At 47.5% G+C, this 20670-nt stretch overlaps 1 protein-coding gene across 6 annotated transcripts in view; it reads left to right on the forward strand.

Moving 5' to 3' along the window:
• The window catches only part of LOC118505695 (bumetanide-sensitive sodium-(potassium)-chloride cotransporter), a 29079-nt gene that overhangs the window by 6181 nt on the left and 2228 nt on the right, over nucleotides 1-20670 (forward strand). For 4 of the 6 annotated variants that reach the window (XM_036041835.1, XM_036041839.1, XM_036041836.1 and 1 more), the window contains 7 exons: nucleotides 14287-14863; nucleotides 15380-15494; nucleotides 16968-18284; nucleotides 18347-19148; nucleotides 19585-19629; nucleotides 19829-19905; nucleotides 19994-20423. In XM_036041835.1, coding sequence (XP_035897728.1) covers nucleotides 14487-14863; nucleotides 15380-15494; nucleotides 16968-18284; nucleotides 18347-19148; nucleotides 19585-19629; nucleotides 19829-19905; nucleotides 19994-20423 — 3163 coding nt within the window. In that variant the 5' untranslated portion in view covers nucleotides 14287-14486. Of the gene's footprint in view, nucleotides 1-12201; nucleotides 12436-14286; nucleotides 14864-15379; nucleotides 15495-16967; nucleotides 18285-18346; nucleotides 19149-19584; nucleotides 19630-19828; nucleotides 19906-19993; nucleotides 20424-20670 lie in introns of all 6 variants that reach the window. The other 2 variants (XM_036041837.1, XM_036041840.1) reach the window with 2 other exon arrangements.

A 20670-nucleotide genomic window follows, 5' to 3' on the forward strand; every position in this document is an offset into this window, starting at 1 on the left:
CAATAATTTAACAAGCTGTCATTAGAATAAATTCTAGCACAAAGCCAAGCAATTAGGTACCCTCCTAGCGGTTCGCAATACTAACTGCGCCATTGTTCGTTTCCTTGTGCCCAATTCGTGCACAATTGCAGCGTGCGTTACGAAGCCACTCGACGAAGGACGTCGTCGCCAAAGTTTATCATCATCCGGCCCAACCGACTGGATAGACAAGCTTCGATTTAGCTGATGGCGGTTCGTCGATAAATTGTAACCTTTTCGAACGACGTTACGACCAAACGGCGCACGCCACGCTCGGTGAGAAGGGCGCCGGTATTCCCTTTTATGGACGCTCCGAACCACCAAGCAGCACGCAAATGAGTGATGTTGACGGGTTCTAGACGGATTTGCTTACGATTGAACTGTTTCAATCAGACAGCGTCAGTATTGAAATGGCGTTTATGACGTATTGCTGCTTCATGCTTCACGGTGTCGTGGATGTGTATTATTAGCGTAAAAGCGAGGCATGCTCGTGCACAGCGTCTCGTGCTTCTATGTTCTGAGGCATTGAAGGACGTGGACCAAATCTGATCCTCTCTGATTGGCTACCTGGTAACAACGAGGGTAGTAAATAACAAGCGCGACCTAGTAGAAAGCCTAAAAGCGCTTCAATAACAAGAATTAAGCCTGTGTTTCCATCGGTCAAATTGACAGCTCCAATATCCGAGTGGCAGTGAAAAAAAAAACGGCACCGTGGGAAAAGCGCGCTGTGACCGGTGTAACCTAAATACCGACTATTGGGGCAGGTGGTGCTGGCCAAAACCCCAACTATTCGAAAAATCAAACGGTGTATGTGTGTGGACACAACGACGACGTCCAGCGTAGAGTGTTGGTGGTAAACATTGCAGAAAACAGTCATGTTTGCATTGGCCTGCCTGCCTGCCTGCCAGCCTCTCTTCTCGCTGTTGGCTGTCGTCCGTGGCATGTGGGTTGGTTCTCTTCTGCTTGATCGGGCATTTCCCATTTTTTGTGTCTAAATTGTGCTTTTCTGCAGTGGACAGATGGGGTCTCAACTCTCTCCCTCTCCTCAGTCAACAACGCGCGTACGGGGTCTCGTTTGTTGAAGAGGAGAGTTGACAACGGTGAAACTACTACTACTCCTTGGCTGGTGGCGCTGATGGGTTCCCGGAACGATACATGGGTTTCGTGTGTCACCTTCGAAAAAATGACAAGTAGTAGATGAACGACACAGGAGCAGCAGGTACATCATAGAAGGTCAAAAACGTCACACAGCTGGGACACAATACACAGAAAAGTGATTTGCAAATTCATAATACGATTGATAAGTACCCTCTCGCTTACGTGACACGGGAAACAAATTGAGTTTTTTAAATGATTTTGTCTCATATTATGTACCAGCGAGCAACACACCTGTTGGTAAGGGATTTGAACCCGAGATGATTCCCCGCCCGGTAAGCCGTCACTGTATCCATTACGCCACCGGGTCATCTCGTGCATGGAATGCTTAAACACGACCAAAACACAGTGATACCGGCTCCGGACATTACACTCTCGATCGCTATTGATTTTCCATTTGCTGAATTTTTGCAAGCGTCTTATCGATTCACCCTGTGACGCCTGGTGGTGCTGTTGCAACAGGTATTTTATTTCGCAATCTAGTTTGCCCCTAACGGCTTACTACAGGGTACGCCGGGTTCGCTAAGCGTCGTACTCGAGCGCGACCGAACCGAGCAAAGATGGGTCAACCCGTTTGTGCAAGCAGGGCAACGCAACAACGGTAACGGTGGATCGGTTTGTGGGTTGACTGATGTTGATACCTGAGCGCACGGCACTTGGACGACGTACGGTTGGATGCAAATAAATGCAACCCGGCCCCCGCCCACCGAACCGTTGTTTCGTTGGCGACAGTATTTAATCAACATGTTATTGCTGAACCAGATCGAGCAAGACACAGACCTGGCAGGGGGCTAGAAGAAATCGAGCGAATCGGGAAAGGGAGGGGAAGGAGAACATTATGTTGACCAACAGCAACACTACCGCCCCCGGCCTGTTGTACTGTACGTTTCCTCGAGCGGTTTCGCCCGCAACAGACAGCAGCAGCACATCAATAATGGATGAGTGTAGTTTGTTTGAATTTAATCGGTGTGCAAAAGGAAGGTGGCAAAAGAAGTAAAACATCAACTTAGGACGACGATGGAGACGACGGAGACGACATCCTTGCCGCGGTGTGGTGAGCATCAGAGGGAGAGGGAGGGTAGAGATTCAGCATGAGGGTTGATAGTTTCGCGGAGATGATAACAACGGACGACGACGACGACGACGACGACGATGGTAAACATTATCGCAACGGCTAGTGTTGCCTAGAAGCACAAGCACGAGCTGGCAAGATAGCCGTGGGCTGGAAGCTATACCGCCCGGGGCGGTTGGAGAACACTATCAGCTCGTTTACAATCAATTTCTTCTGAATCGGTACGCCCGGACTATGATGCGGCCAATCTACAGCGGCCGGCGGTGCATTTATATGGACGATGCAAACCGGCCGCAACATCAGCCTTGGAAACGTTTATTTACGTTTAATGACGAGCTCTGGAGGGCAGTGGGTAGCTTCTTTTTTTTAATTTTTTTAAAGTAGAATATGTTTACTTCTTGTAGCCGCCGGTGACCATTTTATGTTTGCTATAAAAGCAACCAGAGCAGCAGAGCAAAACTTTTAAATTTTAATTCTTTGGTTATGCTGCTGTTTGGTATAATTTATGTATAAATACTTCTGCATGGATTATTTCGGAACACACAAGCTTTTAACGGTCCCAACCTTTACGGCTTTATTAAAATCTGCATACCGGGCATCGACGAATCCCAGCAATTCGCAGAAAATGGCTGCGGACTGGTGCGCACTGGTGCGTGGAAGATTTAAAGGGCGGAAACGGAAAAGGCCGTCACCGTCAGCTGTGTGGCGTGAACATCAAACTGAATTTCCAGTCGCAAATTCCGTTGAAATGACTCCCATTCTTACCGTGCATGTGTGTGTGTCCGGGCCGGGAATGTGGCCCGCCGTGCTCGGTGCATCGTAGCCGAACACATCCCCAAAGGTCCATTGATGTCAATAGGCTCGAGGGCTTGACGGGGTCAAACGGGGGCCGAGAAAAGAATATATGAAAAAAAATAAACGCGAACCGAACTGTCCAGCAGTAGCCAATTAAAGGTGAACCACTGTGCTTGTGTGAGCCGTGTGTGTGTGCTCTCGCTTGCTACATACATGCATGTTCTGAGGTTATTGTGTGGTGTGGAACAGTGGTGGAACATTGTTGGTTGGTCCCATTGAACGATGAACACACACAAATTGGTACCTTTTTTTTAATGACCCAGTATCCAATTAATTCGACAAAAAAAAAAATGAACTAAAATGAGGTCCCATAGTGTTGGTTATTTATTGTTAAATTATTCACTAATATTTTAAATGTTACTTTTTTGTACTGAGACTTCAGTTAAAAATTCTCAACCACAATCTTTAAGACGCTTGGTTATACAAACGTTTGCTCCCACCGAACCGAACCCGAGATTGTTTCGAAATTAATTGTCTGGAACGAAAGCATTAAACACGTGCCAGCTGAAACCGCAACCTTTGATAGGGGTCATTAATTTTCATTCGCTTTATCTGTCGTATCTTTTAATCAATGCATATTTTTTCGCTTCCAGCACGTGACGGTGGAGGTGTCTGAAGCTCACTTCAATGGTTGTTTGAATGGTGTAAAAAGCGTGTTGTACATGCAGGATGATGTAGCATCGAGGCAGTTAAGCAACAATTTAACTGTGTCTTGAATGAGCCTATGTTTTATAATTTTTTAAAATTATATTGTAAACAACCTTAATTCGAAGAAAGTTTATCTAGCACCTGAACCCCGATCACAGCAGATCATGTATAAGATCTCACGCTTCTTATATTCCAGATTATTTATGGCGATTTGTTACATAAATTGCATACCTCTAGGCGTATGCAATTAATGCGTAACTGAAGGAATGGTTATTTATTTGACACAGTTCTTGTAAAATTTGAGGTGGGCTCTAATCCAGCAGGATTCGAAATTAGCTTCAAAGCCTCATAATATGAGCAGCTATATGATAATAATTAAAAGGTTCTTGTACGAATTAAGTATGAACATGATGCGATGCAATATTTCTTAAAATTGAAATTATAATATTCTTCAGTTTTATTTTTGGCCTTCTTCCACACGCAAAAGCTGGAGCCAGACCAGATCAGCTTTGATCCCACGATTCTTATCTGCTCGATCCCACATTGCATACCTCCAGGCGCGTACATACCTACGAACCTAAAACGATGGTAATTTAGTTTGATACCATCGTGGGAAAACCCCCGTAAATCGATTTTTGAGCAATTTTCAAACGAACGGATCGATAAACAACCATTTACCGGCGGAAACCGATTGGAAGTCCATCTGTGAAATATTGCAGTTCCAACATTCAAGCATAAGCCAGCCGGTCACTGATTGCTGATTCTGATTTCTAAATGCTTGTTTTTTTGTTTGTTTGGTCCCTCTCTTTCTCTCCCAATTTTACTGCCCGCACGGGTTTTGCTCCATCATTTTCATTTCGCCAATCTGCATCTCAATCTTGTGCGCTTTACTTGCTTTGCTCCTTGTTGGCCTTGTGTGTTGGGTGTCCTTTGCAAAGCGAAACTGAACAGGCGAAAAAGAAAAGGAAGCACTATGAAACGATATGAGATGGCCATTTGCCCTTACGGTAATGGGAAACGGGTCGCGCGTGTGTGTGTGTGTTTGTTGGGTCACCAGAATGGGGAGGAGTAGTAGCAGGTAGTAGCAGCAACAGCAGCATAAATTGCATATTGATTGTTAACGAGCAGGAACGAGGAACCTGTTCCCGTTTGGTCCATCCGGCGGTACCAGCTTCGGTTCGAGGTCGGGATGAAATATTAATTACAAATCTTTTCTCTTTGTTCGCTTTCCACCATTCTCCCTGCTGTTCTTGCGGGAAAGGAAAGTGGGGATTGGATTAAGAAGGAGGAGGAGGAAATGGAGTGAAGTGTGCGCTGCTCGTCGTTTCGCCCTTTCGTTTATGCAATTTAACAGTAGTATCCTGCTGGGTTAGCAACAGGTAAGCGTCCCGATGTGAAGTTGGGTTACGTGCAAGTAGCGTTGTTGCGATAGAATTTTTAAGGTGTCCTGGTTTTGCGCCATTCCAGGAGGGTTGCGTTGGGAATGCTAATAAGCCATGCTTACCTTGTGTAGGAAATTGAGCCTGACGAAGATGGAGGCTGCTACTTAAAAGAACGATATCGTACCGCAAAATAGTGAGAACGAGCTTAATTAAATGCGAACAAACACTCAGTCGCGTTTGATGGCAATTGATTTGTTCTCAGGAAATGGAACAGGCGTTCGTAAACACGCGGCAAGATTCAATCGTAACGTCTCCACTTAGTTACGCAGTGGTTTTAACTAAGGCCCAACCAAATTGCCACTTTGTATGCAACAATTTGCAGCATTATGCGTATCGATTTTATATAAAGTGCGATATTATAAGAACTCATCAAAAATCCGCACGCGGAATTCAAACAGGACCTGCAAAAGATTCTATTGCGATTCTCTTCACCCATCAGCCATTTTGTTTTACTTTTTTTTTCCTCCGTTAAACCGCCCCCGCGGAAGGAAAAGTTTTCTAATGAATTTTTATCGTTGTGGAACAAAACAAACAGTTCGACAGAACGGATAAAATTTTCGGCCGAAAAATGGCACTCTCGAGATGATGAGAAAATCCAACCCCCCACACCGGAACAATCCGCTTAACCAGGGGCGCACAGTGGCAAATGGTTTTTCTTGGAGCGAATTGTTTGTTCGAGCCATGTCAAATGGTGGATCTGTTTTGGGCGCAGGTGTGGTTTCGATTGTGTCGTTGCTGCAAAGTTCGATCGAAAAGTGCGTCTCGCGTAGGGTCGGCCAGAAGCGAACTGTACAAAAAAAAAAACGAGAACTCCCCACAAGTTCCGTTCGGCAGGTTGATTAAGCGCAGCGTCATAAATCATAGTTTCCAGCATCCGAACGAACGATACACGGGGTGGAAGTGCACCTGACGAGAGCGTTGTCTCCATCGACAACCGTGGACGGACTCGGTCGTACCGTGGGGGCTGAAGTGACTACTCGTTCGTAAATCAGGTCAAGCCGTTAGTCATTTTAATCGCTTGCTCGTTCGCTTTGCCGTCGTCGTCGTCGAGAGAGAGAATTTGCATGCAGCAAAAAGTGACAGCCAGCCCCATCCAGGGGGTTAACGCACTAGTCGGGCGCGTAGTGAAGGTCGCGCACACCGAGGGGGTCACACTGGAAAGAGCGAAGTTCGGGTTCGGTAACAGTGGCTAACAGATATGGTCATGTCTTTGCCGAATCGATCACCAGCCAGCGCTGTCTAAAGTTATGGTAATGCGATTGTAATGAGTTTTGTTTTTTTTTTTTAATGTACCGAAATGGGACTGGTACTGTTAGTGAGGTGTGAACATGGAACGGTCCACACGAACACATGTGTGGGCTTTGAAGGTAAGTGTGTTCGATTATTTAACGCTTTTCTTATGGCCACACTTTCACTCCGATTTATTGTGGGGTTTTTTAACGGCATGATTCATTGGGCATGCTTGTTGCTTAAAAATTTTATATTTAAAAGACCGATTTTGCTCCCTCGTTCTTAAAATTATTTCACCGTGGTTGTTATATAAAATTTATTTAGAACAAGTCAAATATGAATAAGAGAGTTGGTAAGCTCTCTCCTCAGTGAACCTTCATTTTTTCCTAAGATTTTCCTAAGAGGTTCCTAAGATGAAATGGCAAACAAAGCTAGTTGATATGGCAACGACTTCAGATGACAGGTGAATCAAATTCTCTTTTAATGTAATGTTCTCAGATGATACTGTCATACTAGCCGTTGATATTGCACGCACTGACCCGAGCACTGAAAGGACGTGTACAATATCAACGGCTACTATGGCAATATCTTCTGAGGACATCACAATAAAAGGTATTTCATTTCCTTGTTATTTAAAGCCGTTTCCATATCAACTAGCTTTGTTTGCCATTCCATCTAAGAAGCCTGCCATAAAAATGGATTGCCTTATCAACTGAAAAACCCTGTACTTTACTATTGCATAACAATTGTGATATCGGTATTGGTAAATAGTTTGTGTCACTCGCTCCTATTCATCGTTATGGCTTTTTATCTGCAAGATTTATTTGAGTTTATTTATTAGTTCATTAGGACAGGTCTGAAAGGCTAATTATAGCCTTCCTTTCGTTACCTGCTGCGAGTTTAACAATGTGTGTTGCTTTAAATTAATTGTTATTAAAGCCCTTGCTATATTTAGCAGCAAACCAATATCAATTATATTTTCCATTCTACATTCTTTTATTTTGTCCTGCCTTACCCATTTTCATATGATAGACATTGTCTCTCATTGAGCAATTATTAGCATACTGTCAATCACGGCACCGACGGCTGAACGGCTCGCTTAATATATCGAACCACTCGCGGGAACGTTTAAGTGGCTGCGTACACTAATTTATATGCTTTATAGCTCAACCTAATCAATAACCGTACCGCCACTGCACTCGACCTCCCCACCCCGTCAGCTCACCCCGTTAGGGCCTAGGATAAGTGCGCCACGATCAATTGTGTCGTCTTGTTGAGCGAAACAACTTTGTGCAAACATTTGATTAACTTGTTAACGTACCTAATCCCCGGCCAACTTAGCGACGTGTGAACATACGCGATATGTGGTGTAGGTTTTTTTTTTGTTTAGTTGCCTTTCTCGATACGCTTTTGCTGCGTAGGGGTCCTGTGATCTTACGGAGCGAATGGTGGAGAAAAGGCGCGTGCTTTGAACGCTTCAACCCGACCTGCAACAGACCTGCAGGTAATTAACCAACCCTCTTTGGAAGCTGTTTCGTTGCGATGCTTCACATCGGTTGCATTAATTAGAGCGCCACCTTCCCCTCCCCCCCCCTGCATCCCTTGCCCCGGTGGTTGGATCGTTCAAAATCAAGATGCCGGACGCAGGTATGGGCACCCGTTGTCGAAGAACGACAAATATAGGGGTAAACCGGTAGCGCAGTAAAAGGCAGCGGTGAACCGGTTCCACCAGGGATTTCGGGCCCAAAGTCAGTCGACTCGACGCGCTTGCATAATTATTTACCCAGGTGTGTGTGCGTGTGTGCACAAAGCTGGGCTGATAACTGAGCCACACTCGGTCGCCACTCACTCGACTCGACACAGATTTGGAATCGAGTTCTGCTCGATATAGTCACAAAAACTGCACGACACGCACTCGGCAGTTGACGAAAGAACGGAAAAAACGGTAGGGAAGGTCACGCCTGGCAGCTACCTACCTTGAGCTAACCTTGACCGACCGACAACAAGAGTGCTCTCCGGGTGCACTCGAGTGGTGGACCCGATGGACCTGGTACGCAAACACGTGGGGTGGTGGTGCGTAAATAATCACAGCAAAAGGCTACACTTGCCCACCACCAAAGGTCAAAGTGTGTTTGTGTGCGTCCGACACTTTCAAGGAGCTAGTTGTGGATGCACTCCTTTTTCTAGAGCCAGAGCCAGAGCTCGGGACTGCAGTTTGTCCGGGCATGTAAAACATAGATTTTCCATTTACCATGTACCGATTGCGCTTCGCTCTCGATTGGGAAGTTTTCTTTATTTCTTGATGAGTGGCAAATTTAAAGTGCATTTTTGTTCAAATTTGCCTAGAAATAACATCGTACATCGTTTCCCATTCAGCTCTCGGGGGGCCGGGCAACATCCGGGACGTTGTTGTTTTCGTTGAGATACCTTGTGGTTTGCAATTCGTGTAATTGAAGTTGATTGAATTGAAGATATTTCAAAAATGCTTTAATTTGAATCTGTGTCAAAAATTTCAATGAAAATCTCAAAGATTGATAGAGAATTTCCGATACGATTGTAACAAAATTTTCAGAAGCAGTTGGGGCGGGGTTTAGGAATACTTATGAAACCAGGAAAACACTGATATCAAAGAATCAGAGGGATCCTCCTCTACTGGGAAGGAGTGTGTTTGTCCACTGTTAATTAAGTCCATCCTTTGATGTTCAAGGTTTTGAGAACCTCCATCAATATCTCCATCATGTATCTTTATAATAAAACGTTATAATATAGTACGGTACTCTGGACCCGTAATTGGAACTGGATGCCATACACATACGGAAAAAGATTCTCAACATTCGTCCCTGGTCGAGATTCGAACAAAGCAAGGCGTGATTCGTAATATGCGGCCGTTGCACTTACCGTCAATACTACGCAGGTAGTCTGTATTGCATGTGTTAAACTCTAAGATAACAACGAATCAAATATCAAATATGAATTTGAATGTAATTTCAATTGTTTGATGATTTTAAATTAAAAATAATCTTTCAAATCATCTCTAATAGACCAGCGTTCTCGAGGAAGCTTTTTCCCATCCATTTTTCCCCTTTTTTCCGATGGATTTGTTTGTTTCCCACCCTAGCTAGGCTTGGGTAGGATATACCGGTGCCTGCATAATGTTGTAGTGGCGCTAAATAAAACCCACTATCACACCGTAATGCCTTCGTAATGACACAGTTGTCATATGCATGTAAATTATGCTTCCTTTGTACCATTCCATTTTCACCGATAACACCGGATTGCTTTATGGCTGTTTTTGTTTCACCACCGAAGAAACGAAAGTCACAAGAACGAAAGTCTCAACCCGGTGGTGTCGTCGTCCCCGGGTGAGAAATGAGCTCGTTATCATATTCACCATGTGTTTTTTTTTTCCTCTCTTCTATTGTTGCTATTTAGAGCCCCAAACCCCCAACAAACCAACTCCAATTGCTCCCGAGAATCGAACCGGTGCTGCAGCTTTATCTGTTCGGTCAACATTTGCGTTGCGTTAATTATCGTCGCTGGCCCCCGGGGTTTTTGCTGCCGCAGTCGTACGAAATGGTGCGAATTTCAATGCGTGTGTCGCTTAGACTCTCGCCACACGAACAGTGACCGACCGGCGTTCTGTTTGTGTTTGCAATTGTTTTATTGTTTTACTGTATGACGATTTCGCCTGTTTTTGTGTGTGTCTTCTATAACCAGCATAACATAAATAAGCGTTATGCAAACACTGGGGCAGAGCAACAAAAAAAGGGCTTCATCAAGCACTCCACACTCCGCACTCCTGTGTGAGAGGCACACAGCAAACACGCGGGCCGGTACACATTCCGATGGGTGTAATGTGGTGAAAGTTATTGTGTTGGATTGAGGGTGAAATAAATAAAATTGAAAAATAACATAAATTCAATCCGTCGAACGTCGACGATCGATCGCGCGGGCATATTGATTTAGGAGGCAGAGGCAGAGCGGAATCCATCACGGTTTTAAAGCATAAACCGAACGACGGACGGAGAAAGTAAGTGCGTGAAAAGGACACCCAAACGGACGGTGTGTGTGTGTGAGTGCCGTGTGCCGATTAGAAATTAGCAAAAGCGTAATCAAGGGTCCTTTCGGGTGTCATTAGGTGCCGTAAACTTTCCGAGCACGTCACCGGACCGGGTGGAACCAGTGACATGGGACCTGTCATCACCGGGGGCCGTCGTGATGTTGTAGCAAGGATATTAAACAAATTCACGCTCATCGCTCGGTTGGGATTTGCTGTTACATTTGCCGTCTCGTCGTGTTTCTTGAGAAGGTTGCAAAAAGTGTGTCCCAAAAGTGTCACACGACTCGATGCTTCCGAGCCGAAATCTTTTGCGCATGCAAATGGCTCCAAGTCGACCAAGTTCCGGGCCGGAGTATCGACAGTGCCCGGAATGTTAATTCGATACAGATGGTGTCCGGTAGAGCTTTAAGCAGGACACCAGCGCGCGTTCATAAAGAGCCGAAGGATGAAATAGTAAAAGCATCGGTGGTGGCACTCGTCGCGATTACACAACGCCACAGTGTGTAAAAACAGAGCACCAAAATATTATTGGCCCACGCTCACACACACACACACACGCACGCACATTTTCCGAATCAATTTAAAATTTAATCAATGCCGCGTACCGAATGCGTGCCGTTCGGTCAGTTCGGGTGAAATGGTAAAATATCCGAGTGTTGGAACGATTGTTCGAACAACAAAACAGAGACAAAACGTTGGCCTACAGGCAACGTGATGACGGTACAGCCGGGCCCAATGCGACATATACCGGACGGAGCGGGAGGATTATTGGGTGTGGAATTCGTTAATTTAAAGGTACTCACAGCTTCAAACAGGACGATGGTTAGTACGCAAAATCAATTGCTTAATCAATTGCGTTTCACGATTTCGGGCGGAGGGAAACTTGTTGCCCGTAATGGCCAAGATCAATGAGCTTCTCACATGGAGGAGAAAGTGTTGGGATCGCAGGGATGTGTGCAAACAAAGTATGGCAGCGTGACGCACGTGAACAGTTTTTGCGCCTGGTTCTTGTTCCGGGAGATGCTTATTGTAAAACGAGCGTAAAGAAAAGGGGGCCTTCTCCAGAAAGGGAAGGATTGCAAATATTTACATCGAAATGAATGTTCGATGGAACGTTTTGGTTTTGTGAATGGATATCATTCCAAGCATTATTCATTAGCAAAATAGTTCGGAAGAAGATTTTCCAGGTTTTTTTTATTTTTACGTGAAACAGCGAAAGAATGCATTCATGCACGAAATGAAGCGTTCATTATAGCATTCATTTTGTTCACCCTCGGACTTATGTCATCTACTGCTCAGATGACTCTCGTTTCGGTTTTGTCTGATACTTTGACTTTGACACCGGTGGCTGATAAGCAACCCGATTCTGCATTGGCTCTGGCCAGCCGGCACCAGATCGATGCAGCATACACCTGCCGGTGATTGATTGGCTGTTGGCTGTTTGCAAATGTGAACCGAGGGGATTGTCATTCATTGTCATATTCGTGACGTCATTTCGTCACATCGTCTCTATCACTGGGTTCCACCATCGTCGAATTAAGATGAGCTAGAAATAGATCCCCAAAAGCGTTTTTGTTTGCGATTTATTTTTTCGATTAAAACTTTCAGAATTGGTTAGAAATACATTTTTAAACCCTTAACGCTAACAGGACCAGTGCACTCATCCCCTTTCTATTTACTCAATCAATATTATTCACTGTAGAATTGTTTTTTTCAACCAGCAACACGTTCCCCGCTCGGTCATTGAGCCGCAAATGGAGGAAAAAAATTAAAACCCCACAACACAACTCAACTCAACACGCAGCGCTCCTCCCCAACACCCCCCTAGTTCGTCGAAGGTAGCCATCGAAGCAAACAATCCGCAACAATTCGCCACAGGCCGAGTGTCCTTCTATTTTGGCGACGATTTCGGATTGGATTACACGGGCTCAAACGTCCCACCGAATCGGATCCGTGTGAGTGTTGCCCAATAGTCAAACAAAACCGGCAAAACGCCCAGAGGACTAGCCGCTTTTAGCCGAAACACATGTGGCATTGTTTTTCGGCTTCAGCAAATTCAGGATTCAGCTCCGGATATGGTAACGTGTTACGCAAAATCGTTGTCCAGGTATTGGTTGCCGTTAGTGCACCGTTTAGTGGAAGGATACAATCGGCAGCTGAAGAGAATGGAATGGGGGGGGGGGGGGCTGTGAAGTGGAGAAACACCACACCCACGTAGAAAACGGTCCCAACGTTTGAGGGCCCGGGCATTAGCATTATTTTGCACCGAAATCAATTCCTCCTTCCGCTTGTTGCTGCTTCGACAAAGAGCAATTTAATTTAATTGAAAAATCTCATCAACTTCAAAAACCCAAATGGGGGAAAGCCTCCCACATCCAAAAGAACGGAAGATCCCCGTAATTTGTGGTCCCGATAATGAGCGAAGTTTCCAGTCCCTCTGTCGACCTGAAACCGTCGAACGGAGAGGCACTTGAGCTTTCCTGCCCACTGCTTTTGTTTTGCTCTGGGATTCTAATTCTGTCGAGTGCGGGAGCCCAACGGATAAAAGGATACGGGCGGGCTGGGCTTTCATAGCGTGTCCTGAACGGTACCGCAACTCGGATGAAAAATAGATAAATGAATCATTGAAATATGGCGTCAGACACATTGAAAGTTGGGTTGGAAATGTTTGCAGACGGCGCTGTGATGATGGGTAGCATGTGGACAGTTTCCTGTCAACAGTGTGGAAAGCCGAGTTGCCATCAATCATGTGTATTTTTTTGTTGTTGCAACCGGTGTCCGGCCTCGAAACGCATCCGATACATTGTGCGTGTTGGATGGTCGAGGATTGTTTGGTTTTCTATGTGTCTCTGCATTTAGAACGGCCTATCGAAGTTCCGTGCTAAGCTGTGTGAACAAACAGGGGCCCTTACCAATATTTACACGGATCATGGAACTTCACCAACGATTGTAGCTTCGGCTGTACTCGGTACTTTAGGCCGCATGCATATAATTTCATTTCGAGCACATAGATCCTTGGATATCTTAATCGCCTTCCAGGACACGGGCACGTGCCATATCGAGAGCAGGTTCCGTTCGATAAACACCCAATACAACTAACCGAACGTCGAAGGACGGTCTTTGAAGGTGAACGTCCACATGACGTGATTGATTGATAACAGTCGGACAGAGTTATGGACACAAATAGGCTTATCGATGGGGTGGTGGAGCTTCTTACACCAAAGTACGTAAATCGAGCCAAACTATTCCTGGTCACGAATCCTGAACCGAGAAGAAGAAGCAGGACCTGAGGAATTAGGACGAAAATAGCACGCACGCACGTTAAGTGTCAACGAATTATAGTCCATGCGTCTGTTTTGCTCCTTCTCCTTCTCGTTGTGCGTTAAATTCTGTGAAACAAATTATGTGCGATAAATATAGATTGCCCTGGGCATATGGGGTTGGAATTATCTACCAGCAATCCACGGCCTGGCCGATTGGCCGACGTAAACAATAATGCAATCCATCCCCTTGGGTTCTGGGAAGATGCTGTTATTTTCTTGATTTGGAGGGATTCTCGGTGGAAAAAAGGTCAATACAAAATACGCATCGCAATTCCAGGATGTGTCTCTCTGCCTTCGCTAGAAATCAGGGGTTGCCGCAGTAACGACGTACACTTGTTTCGAGCGGGGAGGCCTGTTGAGAATGTTGCTGGAATCGAAAAATGTAGCCATTGCTGTGTTGCATCCGAGAGACCTTCACCAATGGGTGTGGATGTTAACTTGTACCTACTTATGTTGCTCTTTTCTCTCCCGTTCTGCTGTTAGTGTGTCCCCAGTGGCGCTCATCGCTCACCCAGTGATAAACAATCTTCAACAACAGGAACGTCGGCTCCCGGTAAAAACAAGGACCACCAACTCGCCACAGCAACCACAACAACGTTCGGCCGTTCTGTGCTGCGATACTTCCGCTGGCCGCACTCCGCTGCGGTAATCTGTAACGCCGACCGCTCCCCAGCACACAGAAAATGACAGATCCGAAAGGTGGTGGTGGCGCGAACGACGTGGAAATGAATGCGTTGCCGCGCAATCAGTCGGTGAACCGGTTCCAGGTTAACCTTGTCAATCATGACGACCCGACGGCCGCCCACGGTACCGGCAACGGGACGGCCGCCGCCGAACCGGTCACCGAGGACGACGTCTTCCCGGAGGAGATGGTCAAGCGGCGCACCTCCCGGCTGCAGTCGCTCCGCAGCAGCTTCCGGACGGGCGGCGACCGGGATCCGGAGCAGCCGCGCCAGCGCAAGCCCTCGACGCGCTTCAACGTCGAGGGTGGCGAATCGGACTCGAACGACGACGAGGAGGACAATCTGATCGATGAAAATCGCTACGCAAGAAGCTTCCGGTGAGTATGGAGCTTGTTTTTTTTTCTTCTTCGGGCGAATGTCCCAAGCAGAACAGAGGCGGTGGTGAATAGAGGCATCCGAAAAAGGTTCCTTTAATCATCTCCAAAGCTCGTGGCGAAACGAATGGTCGCCCGGGCATCGTTCCGAGTATTTTGCTGCGGGGCAAATCGGGTCACGTATCACTGAAGCACCTTAAGGATCACCAACCAGGAAACTTGTGCTTTCCCCCGGCGCGAAACGTGCGTTTAAAAAGGAACCGGAAGGAAACGGCCTGGAAAAGTTCGGGCAGATTGATTACGATTCCCAGTAAGCGAAACGTTCTCCACCTTTTGGGTAAAATTCAAATCGTAGCCGTTTAAGTACACATATCTAAATACAGGTTAAGTTCGCAGAAATTGAAACCATCGAAAGAGCGAGTGAGAGACAGGGTCGTTGTTTATCATGTTTACCTTGAATAAATTATAAATTCTCTAACGATGATTGGCATCACTAACTCGGTGTGTTTACGTTTGCAGACACTTCACACGGGAAGCCCTACCCCGGATGGACAATTATCGCAACATTCTGTCGTTCCAAGGCAACCAGAGGCCTACGCTGGATGAGCTACACGATGCATCCATCACAAATAAGGTATTTTTTCTTCTGTTCCATACATCTGACCCGGTTAGGAAATCCGATTGCCGCAAAGTCGAAATCTGTCTTGAAGTTCTAGGCACCGTCGAAGTAAAGCGGAAGACATAGAGTTGATTAATTTATTTAATTTGCCCACCCCTCCGAAGGGTCAAAGCTAGCCGGTTAATTGATCAAATGGATTCGTTTAGTGCCATTATTCTGTTTCCAACTCCGGCTGGCGGCGCCCTTTGCTGGATGTTCGAAACCCGGGACGGAGTGGGGTTTTTTGGTGTGTGTGCGTTTTTAGGGCGAGGACAGCCAGACGGGAGGGGAGTTGCGCTGAAGGTTAATTAATACAGACTGCTGCACATTTTTACGCAACACTGTGTGGCTGTGCAGGAGACGTTTCCAATTAATACCAATCAAACGGAAGCATTTGATTGGGAAACTAGTGATGGCGTGATGTGATGATGTGCTGGGTTGCAAATGAAATGCACACTTTTTGCACGCCGTTGAAGTACGTCGCAAACAACACTCTCCCAGTTGAAGGTATTAAAAAGGTGACATAATGAATTTTCCAGCAAAGTCCTTTAATGGATACGGATCGTTCACTATCAAAAGAGGGATACAAACACGCCGGAAAAATAAAGCTTGGAAATGAGAAGCTGGGGAAAAACATTAATTTAGCCCAGAACAGTATCACCGGATACGGTGTGCGCGACGACGCCCCGATATGTGAAGCTGTGTGTGTGTGTGTTGTGTGTGATGCGGAAAAATGCAATCGCTATGCTTTCGCGCCTGCAAGGTATGCAATCCGCACACGGGAATTTAATTTCGTACATTGGCAGTATCGTTTTTAATGGACCGTTTTTACGGGGTCCGCGGTGCGGTGGTGGTGTGGAGAAGAGAATGAGGGGTAGAGTATATACCTGCAGCATTTACACCTTGTTGCGTCATTGCTGGTACGTCACCGCTGGCAAATTGATTTCAGTAGCGAAGGAATGCTGCTCGCGTCCGTTCCGGGTTTGGCCGGAAACGTCTTGAAATTGCTTGGATAAGCGCTCCTTTTCAATTTCCCCTGTACCGTAAAATTGAATCCGTACTGGTGCGGTAGCGGATAACTCTCAACGTGCCACGTCCGTACGCCGGCAACCGGCAGCCGGTGGTAGTTATCGAACGGTCAATTACTGGACCAGCTCAACAGTTCTTATTGAGTTTCGAGGTTGAGGCAATGGTTGACGGCCGAAATGAACGTTTGTCGATGTCTTCCCACTTGATCTACGCCCAATCGAGCGATGGTATTTTTAGTCGAAAGGGCCGAGACTACCACACTGGACAAGGGGCATCCGGTTTAAATTACGCTTCAAGATGACTTCGACTCAAAGCTTTCGGAGAAACATTCCCATTCACTGGTCCCCAAAAACCCATCCTTAGAGTTATCCTGCCGCTAATCTATACTGCTTTTTCGTCTGCTCTGTCTCTCGAGCACAGGAAACGATGCGCCGAGGAACCGTGCACGAGCCGGCCGAGATGGATGGAGCAATAAAGTTCGGCTGGATAAAGGGCGTGCTGATGCGCTGTCTGCTAAACATCTGGGGCGTTATGCTGTTCCTGCGGCTGAGCTGGGTCGTCGGCCAGGCGGGCATCGTGCAGGGCGTGGTGCTGATCGTCATGACCACGGTGGTGACCACCATCACGGCCCTCTCGATGTCGGCCATCAGTACGAACGGTGTGATTAAAGGTGGCGGGACGTACTACATGATATCGCGCTCGCTGGGGCCCGAATTCGGTGGCTCGATCGGGCTGATTTTCTCGCTCGCGAATGCGGTCGCCTGTGCCATGTACGTGGTCGGGTTCTGCGAGTCGATGATCGATCTGCTCGCCTCGTTTGGGCTGGCGATAGTGGACGGGGCTGTGAACGATGTGCGAATCATCGGTTGCATTACGATCGTGCTGCTGCTGTGCATTGTGGTCGTGGGGATGGAATGGGAGGCGAAGGCACAGATTGTGCTGCTCATCATTCTGCTCGTGGCCATCGTGGACTTTTGCGTCGGATCAGTGTGGGGACCGAAGTCGGATTTGGATGTGGCACGCGGATTCGTTGGCTTCAACGCGTCGGTGATGATGGAGAACATGAACTCCGCGTACCGGGTGGTGAAAGGCACGCAGCACGACTTCTTCTCCGTGTTTTCGATCTTCTTCCCTGCTGCGACGGGAATTCTGGCGGGAGCCAACATCAGCGGAGATCTGAAGGATCCTTCGTCCTCCATTCCGAAGGGCACGATTCTGGCGATTGTGCTGACGTCCGCTTCGTACATCGGTATGGCCATCATTGCTGGTGCGACGGTGCTGCGCGATGCAACCGGCAATCTGACCGATGTGGTCAACGGAACCTGGGACTTTTCCAACTGTGAGGTGCAAAGCTGCAGCTACGGTCTACACAACTCCTTCCAGGTGATGGAGCTAGTGTCCGTGTTTGGGCCGTTGATCTATGCCGGGTGTTTCGCCGCCACGCTTTCGTCCGCCCTGGCCAGTCTCGTTTCGGCTCCGAAAGTGTTCCAGGCGTTGTGCAAGGACAAACTGTACCCGAAGATAAGCTGGTTCGGTAAGGGATTCGGCAAAAACAATGAACCGGTGCGCGGCTACATCCTGACATTCATCATCTCCGTGGCGGTAATTCTGGTGGGCGATCTGAACATGATTGCCCCGCTGATATCCAACTTCTTCCTGGCGGCCTACTGTTTGGTGAACTTCAGCACATTCCATGCCAGCTTGGCAAAGCCAGTCGGCTGGCGACCAACCTTCAAGGTAAGACGGTGGCTTATCAACCTGGAGCTCCATCTAATGTGTGGTGGTCCCCTTTTTTTCAGTATTACAACATGTGGCTCAGTCTACTCGGTGCTATTTTCTGCATTGCGGTTATGTTCCTGATATCCTGGCCAACGGCACTGATTACATTCGCGGCCGTGCTCTCACTGTACCTGATCGTGTCGTACCGCAAGCCGGACGTAAACTGGGGCTCCACCACGCAGGCACAGACGTACAAGAACGCGCTGCTCTCGGTGCAGCAGCTGAACAATGTCGAGGAGCACGTGAAGAACTATCGGCCCCAGATATTGGTACTCGGCGGACATCCAAGCGCGCGTCCGCTGCTGGTAAACTTCGCCTACCTGCTCACCAAGAAGCTGTCCCTGCTCGTCTGTGGCCACGTGACCAAAACGCACGTTTCGCAAAAGTATCGCAACCATCTGCAGAGAAAGGCCGGCGAATGGTTCCGCCGGCACAAGGTGAAGGGCTTTTACTCGCTGATCGACGATAACGATTTCGAGACGGGTGCGCGCGCCATCATGCAAGCGTCCGGCATCGGGAAGCTGCGCCCGAACGTGCTGCTGATGGGCTTCAAGAGCGACTGGGACCGGTGCGAATCGGGCGAGCTGGAGCAGTACTTCAATGTGGTGCACAAGGCGCTCGACATGTACTTATCGGTGGCGATACTGCGCGTGGGCAAAGGGTTCGACTACTCCCAGGTGCTCGGTGAGGACACGGTGAAGTTTATCTCGGAGTACCCGCGGACGCTGGTGGCGAACGACAGCACCAACGATCTGCTGGGCCATAACAAAGTGAGCTCCCTGCACGGTAGCTGCGATTCGCTCAGCCGCAACGTCTCGCAAGGTAAGTTACGGTCGGCGCTGTTGTGCCCCGAAGAACCTTTCTCAGCTTTATCGTTGATCTTTCTTATTCTTTAAAATTATTTCCTATCCTACCGCCTTTTTTGCATGTCACGCACCAATAAACTCCAACCGACCAAAAACCAAATCAAACCACACCCCCCGAACCCCAACCCCAAACCCCAACCCCTCTCTTACACCATTCTTGCCTGATTTAATATAACAATGTGCACACCTCCCGGAACGTTGCCTCCCATGCACCACTGCACTCACCCTCCCGATGCCGAGGGGGGCCACAATTTGCTGATGCCGGTACCGAATGATGATGATGATGATGATGATGATGACTGTTATGGAATGATGTATGGAATGTGGAATGTAATTGCACACACTTGGAACGCCTGTACGCACGGACCCATCGGACCATCGCCATCCTCTAGACCAAACGATAGACGTTAACGAGAAGAACTCGAAAAATCTGAAGAGTAAGTACGACCCACAGAACTATGCGTAACATGAGATGAACCTAGTATAACGATGTGGATGTGTAGCAGCAGTAAGCATGTTAGAGGTTAGAAATTCTGCATCACATCAAAATTGTAAATGAAGGACATTTTGAGGCATTAATCGTATCTGGCACATACATTCATGGGTGCTAATTCTGTTGCCTTTTTATCCTTTTAGCAAGCAGCACCAGTGATTTGAGCAAAACCATTTCAGTCGCTCCCGATCCGATCGATATCAATGCGAAGCTGATAACCGTAAGTCAACCTGATGCTTTACAATGTTCACCTAGTCGAACCCTGTACTCTTAGCCTGTATTTGACCCACTTTTTTGTTGAATTTCAGGAAACGGGCCAACGTTCACTGAAACGTGGCGATCCCTCGCTCCTGTACCGTGGACCGGGTGGTTCCGAACTCCCGAAGGAGGTGCTTGACGAGCTGACACAGTTCACCTCGAAGAAGAAGACGGGCATCATCGACGTGTACTGGCTGTACGATGACGGTGGCCTCACGCTACTGCTCCCGTACATCATCAGCACCCGGCGCAACTGGAGCTCGTGCAAGCTGCGCGTTTTTGCGCTCGCCAACCGCAAAACGGAGCTCGAGTTCGAGCAGCGCAATATGGCGAGCCTGCTGGCAAAGTTCCGCATCGACTACTCCGATCTGCAGCTCCTGCCGGACGTTACGAAGAAACCGAACCAGGAGATGGCCGACTTCTTCAAGGCACTAATTAAGGAGTTCACCGCGAAGGACGACACATCGGACGCTAGCACAGGTGAGCGGACGGCGGAACGGATCGAGTGGTCATCTGCACTTGGGACTGGGCACTACCGGACCGGATGCCCTGCGTCAAACGTCCAAAAGTGAATGGCTTTTGAATATGGTGTTGGCAATTAAAACTTTGCCATTTTAAACCCATCATCATTACGCGCTGAGGCGTGGCTGGTAGTGTGTGTGTGGTAAATCTTGGCGAGTAGCTGATTGCACCTTTCAGCTTTGGAATGGAAAATGGGCTGAAACAA

This window comes from Anopheles stephensi, chromosome 2, assembly GCF_013141755.1.
Source record: "Anopheles stephensi strain Indian chromosome 2, UCI_ANSTEP_V1.0, whole genome shotgun sequence".
NCBI classification, from domain to species: domain Eukaryota; kingdom Metazoa; phylum Arthropoda; class Insecta; order Diptera; family Culicidae; genus Anopheles; species Anopheles stephensi.